General features: G+C 35.3%; 1 protein-coding gene across 1 annotated transcript; it reads left to right on the plus strand.

The window, feature by feature from the left end:
* The first annotated feature begins 729 nt into the window (after positions 1-729).
* Positions 730-5,215, plus strand: LOC107814952 (ribosome biogenesis protein BRX1 homolog 2-like). The gene is made up of 8 exons (XM_016640455.2): positions 730-1,005; positions 1,154-1,295; positions 2,807-2,885; positions 3,077-3,201; positions 3,741-3,842; positions 4,511-4,579; positions 4,660-4,758; positions 4,864-5,215. The coding sequence occupies exons 1-8, from the start codon at positions 806-808 to the stop codon at positions 4,993-4,995; spliced, it is 948 nt and encodes a 315-aa protein (XP_016495941.2). The 5' UTR covers positions 730-805; the 3' UTR covers positions 4,996-5,215.
* Positions 5,216-5,490: the final 275 nt, after the last annotated feature.

The following is a 5,490-nucleotide window of genomic DNA, read 5'->3' on the forward strand; positions in this document are numbered from 1 at the left end:
AATTTAAGTTAACTCCTTTAATTTGACGATTTTGCTTCGACCATTAACCTTTTCTTCCAAGTTAGATGTATTTTGAAATTTTGAATTTGATTTTGAAAGTTTGGAAGATACTTTTGTGAAGTTCGTCAATACTGGTTAAAAATTAAATAATTTGATTTTTTTTATATAACTTAAATAGCAGGGTGAGAAGGGTATTGGGTGAAATTCCTACAAATATGTAGCATCTTCATAGAAATGACACCATGCAGTCACTTTTAACTATGTTGTTTAAAATATATTTACTGTTCACAATATATTTAAAGATTAGTCAATTCACTCAAACTTCAGGACACGACGTTCTGAAGTTTAAACCTCAAAGTTTAAAATTCAAGAAATTATATTCATAGTTCGAAAATTGTATCGAGAAATTCGAATCTTATATCTTGAATGTTAAATTAGCAGTTTAACAATTCAGGATACTTAGTCCTAAGCAGTTTAGAAATTCGGAACTCTTAGTCCTGAATTTAAAATTAGCAGTTCAAAATTTTAGGATATTTAGTCCTAAAGTTTGAATAAATTAGTCAATCTTTAAATACATTATAAATTATGGACATATTTTAAATAGCATTTTTAAAAATGGCTACTCTTGCACTTCGCCCATTATCTTCGGCCCAAACACAAATCAGCCCAGCAGCTAATAGGCCCAAAAGAAAGCCTCAAATTGAAATCCTTGCAAATTTACTCTTCTATTTCGCTTAACCCCTTGCCGCTATCTTCCTCTTCTCCATCTTTGTGAAGCAAATTCCTCTTTCTTTTCAAATTCTCAATGGGAAAGAAGAGAAAACACACTGAAACAGAGGCTTTGGCCAACGGAAACAAAGAAGAAACTGCAATTGAAAGGCCAAAGAGAACTCTATTAGGTTTTAAAGATGGTTCTACTGAAGAAGAAAATAAAGAAACTTCAGTGGTTACTTTTAGAAATAAAGAAAAAGTTTTGGTCACTTGTTCTCGTCGTATTAGCTTCAGGTTTGTATTCTTTTTTTGCTTTTTTATTCAAAAGGGGTTGTAGTAAATGATAAAAAGCTTGATTTTTTTGTTTGTTTTGTTGATTAGGTAGTTGTAAATGGTAAAAAGATTGATTATTTTTTGGTTTTGTTGATTTGGGTATTTTCAGGTATAGACATTTAATGTTGAACTTGGTGTCACTTTTGCCCCACTGTAAGAAAGATAACAAAGTGGAGTCTAAAGATGCTAAAGGTGCAACCTTGAATGAGCTTGTTGAGTTGAAGAGCTGTTCCTCTTGTTTGTTCTTTGAGGTAATTTTTTTTTTTTTTTTTTTTTTTTGTTGTAGTTGTTGTTTCAGTTGTCTTGTGAAAATTGTATATTGTTAGTAGCTTTGGTGATAATTGGGCTTGATAAAAAGAATGAGGGTTTGAAGTATTAGTATCAAATTATCTAGTATTAGTATCTAATTTTCCTAGAAGTTACTTATTCAAAGCTGCATAAAAACTATTTTTAGATTTGATCTCGAGTATAACTATTTAATCGGTGCCTTCTACCTCCCCCACCAGCATAGGTATCGGGTAACTCTATTGCCAAAACATAAAAAATGTTATATGTTACAATATCTATCATTTAAATTAGTTGCTCGATTTCAATGAACTATTTAAAACCCTGTTATATATGGGTGTGAAACAAAGTTTGATGAACATTGATAACCTAGCAATTCCCTGTGAAAATCTATGCCCTTGCCAAAGGAAGTGCTATTTTTATTTTCAAAGTATATGAATAAACATCCAGTTACTTGATAGGAAAACTACCATTTTTTATCCTCTTCGCTACAAATACACTGAACACGGTAGTAGGAGTGACATCTCTCAAAAATCGACGTGAAGGTGGTCATACTTATCTTACAATATTAGTGTACGATCTGCGATATCGAAAGCCATGAGAGATAAAGCAGAACCGCTCAGACTTTGCATCACGATGTTGCAACATCTTTTGACGATAAACCACTTGGGGACACGAAGAGAATGAACACAAATGTTTTTACTTGTCTGTCCATCCTTTAGTCAAATCCTGTTATCTCTTGTTTAGAGGAAGATATACTGGATAAAAAAGACTGTGGGCTATTCCTGGTCAAGCCTACCAACTATCTACATCTGTTGGATTAGTCATGTTTATCCTGTAGATGTCTATCGTTCTAGACGCCCCTAGACAAAATTAAAGTCGTAACAATAAAATGCATGGGCGTTCAAAGATGGACAGCCATGTGTCCGAGGAGCATTTTAAGCTCATTACCAGTTGGACATTCATTGTAAAAGATTATAATCTTCTACTGGAAAGTGGAAACCAAATGTTCCCTTCCCTGTTTGCCTTCTCTACCCTTGTGAGATCATCCCCAAATTGCACAAAATCAGCCATGCCATGGCTCAGATTGATGGTCAAATCCCCAGCTTCTTAGTGGCCTTATCTTTTGGAATATATAACCTGGGGAAGAATAAAATCAAGCAAGTACATTTTCTCAGGTATGAGGAGTACAGCCTCTGGACATTAGCTCATGACTGATAGTGGAGGCTGTTTGAGTTGTTGCAGAAAATAAGCAAAAAGTGACTTGAGGACTATTTGTTCTGGAGGATATCTTTATATGAGGTTCTGAAGTTCCCCTGTAACTTTTTTGGCTTGCTTACAGTGAGCCGAAATTCTGTTGAATAACATATTCTGTTTTTGTGTATTTGAAAGATATGGTTTCATCATTTCTGTGTTTCAATCATTATGCTATGTTTGCTTCTTATATATTTATATGCTTTTATTTTCTTACTTTCAGTGCCGGAAGGGAAAAGATCTCTATCTATGGATGGCGAAATGTCCCAATGGTCCATCTGTGAAGTTTTTAGTCAATGCAGGTATTGAAATAGATGGATTTCAATCATGTTCATTTGTAATTGGAATGCGATAGCAATTGTATGTCAACTGAAAATAAAACTTGTCCTCTCACTCCTCCTTGTCAGAAAAAAAATGTTTCCTCTCACTCCTGGTTTTCTCTTGAATGAGGAAAGGTCCAAATTATTCTACTTTTTTCATTTTGCTTTTGAAGTGCACACAATGGAAGAATTAAAGCTTACTGGAAATCACTTGAAGGGTTCACGTCCTATTCTGACTTTCTCAAGCAATTTCAATAAAGAACCTCACTGGAAGCTTTTGAAAGAAATGTTCATGCAGGTAATCTGATTTCTTTCAGACATTGATCTTTGTAATAATTCTTCTTAGCTAAAATAGTGCAGTCTATTGTTTCATACGACATTTTTGCCTTTTTGCCTGTTATGTTTTAGCTAAACTTTTAGCAATTCTATACTGGAAGGAGTTTGAAGCAAAAACCTGTTTACTTGATGATAGTAGTTTGGTCTGCTGAAGATGCTATTTTTGTTGATGCATTTTGGCTTTGTGGTCCTATACAAGCACTTCTGTTTTCTGGTCCTTCTTTTACTTCATTGAAGTTTGTTGCCTGCAGTGACTATTCGATGTTTTTTTCTGCTATTCAAAGTAATTGGTGGTTAAAGCATTTTCTTGAAAATTCAAACTTTTGAACGTGATTTCATTAGAGGTTGAAGGTTCAAATACAATTGGTTATTTGTTTGAGTTGCGTTTCATTGTCCAGATATTTTATGTAAATCCTCTTAAAGTTGTTAGCTCTGTAGTGACATGATTTCTTGATTTACTGTGATGACATTCTTACGCGCTTTTTTCTTCTGTTTCATCAGATTTTTGGAACCCCAAAGGATCACCGGAAATCTAAACCTTTCTATGATCATGTATTTGTGTTCTCAATTCTAGATGACCACGTATGGTTCCGTAATTACCAGGTTCGTTGCTATTCGTACCATGGTAAAATGTGTTTCTAGTGGAATGTTGTGAATGTTGCTATTTTTTGAAGAAATTAGTTCTTTGTGTGGCTTATCCTTGCCCGTAGCGAAGTGTGCTTCAAGTAGTTTATTTTGGTCCCCTTGAGGGAAATTTCTTAGGGTTGCCCATAGGTTGTGCAAGGCCTCATTCTTCCGAGTTTCGACCTAGTGCAAAAACCGTGCACTTGTTCCTCTCTTTCACCAAAATCATGTAGTAAGTAACCTCAAAGGAAAAAACAGAGGAAATTCAATAACATATTTTATAGTCCAAAGGATGATATAAATACTCAGTTAGTATTCGTGGTTGAGATCATCTAATATTACTAGTCTTGTAATCCATGGAAGGGTAAGTTTTCTGCCATTTTCGACGCATACTACCACTACACTTGTGTGCCATGGAAGTGGGAGTCCATGGTCTCCCCTTGAATCAAATGCTGAATTATCGGATTTAATCTATTTCTTTAGCTATATTAGCGAAAAATATGTCTAATATCATTCACCTCAAAGAATTCTGTTATTTCTTTTTTGATTTGTAGTAGAAAGGGCTTCTGTCATTTCTTAGGTACTCTTTATATCTATACCAAGTATTCTAACCCTTTTTCACATCATTCTTTGACGTTCTGGAGCAGATATCATGTCCTCATACTGGAACACAGAAAATCGATCGCGGGGACCTAGAAAAGATGACGCTTGTTGAGGTTTGTAATCAAACTTTGACTAGCTCGAATGATAAGAAACCATCATGTTTGATAATGAAGTTATGTTTTTACGTGTGTAGGTTGGCCCAAGGTTTTGCTTGAACCCAATTAAGATATTTGCTGGTAGCTTTGGTGGCCCTACCCTTTATGAGAACCCATTTTACGTTGCCCCAAACCAGGTAAGATTCATCTCTTGCTCCTCGCTTTCTTGCTCCCCAGCTGCTTGTTGTACGATTCATCTCTTGTACACTTCCTAATGTTTTTTCCTCTTCATGTTGCTCCAGATCCGATCACTAGAGAAGAAACAGAAGGCTGGCAAATATGCAAAGAAAGTCAAAGCGAAGACCAGGAGAAAAATGCATCAGTTGTCTAATCCGCTGGAGGTGGATGAATTTGCAGATATGTGGAAGGAGTGATAAATCGTTGACGTACACGTGCTCGACTCCAGGAGTTTGAATGCTTATGTGCCGCGTCAATTTTGTATTGCTAGAAATATCATCCCTTTTGAACATTTAAAGTATGAACTATCTCCTGATTTCCAGCCTAGTTAGAATGAATGCTATGCAAAATTGTTGTATTGGCAGTGTAAGAATGCCCCTTTTATGATGCAAGGAGAGGCTATATGCCTTTGCTATATATCTAGTCTCTGGTTATTGTACTTTTTCACAGGGTTTTATAGCCTGTTTGGCCAAGTTCATTTTTGGCCAAGAGTGCTTTTTTTTTTTGTTGGGCCAAAAGCACTTTTGGCCTCAATTTGAGGTGTTTGGCCAAGCTTCTGGAAGGAAAAAAAAGGTGCTTTTGAGGAGAAGCAGAAGCAGTTTTGGAGAAGCAGAAAAAAATAGTTTCTCTCCAAAAACACTTTTTTGAGAGTATTTTTGAGAAAAATTACACTTAGAAGCAGTTTTTTAAAG

The sequence above is a fragment of the Nicotiana tabacum genome, chromosome 16 (assembly GCF_000715075.1).
Source record: "Nicotiana tabacum cultivar K326 chromosome 16, ASM71507v2, whole genome shotgun sequence".
In the NCBI taxonomy this organism is placed as follows: Eukaryota; Viridiplantae; Streptophyta; class Magnoliopsida; order Solanales; family Solanaceae; genus Nicotiana; species Nicotiana tabacum.

What these genes read in the sequence shown, in the direction of transcription:
- LOC107814952 (XM_016640455.2), top strand. Translation starts at nt 806, where the DNA reads ATGGGAAAGAAGAGAAAACACACTGAAACAGAGGCTTTGGCCAACGGA. An exon ending in TCTCGTCGTATTAGCTTCAG is followed by an intron (nt 1,006 to 1,153) that starts GTTTGTATTCTT and finishes GGGTATTTTCAG; the next exon opens with GTATAGACATTTAATGTTGA. An exon ending in TATGGTTCCGTAATTACCAG is followed by an intron (nt 3,843 to 4,510) that starts GTTCGTTGCTAT and finishes GTTCTGGAGCAG; the next exon opens with ATATCATGTCCTCATACTGG.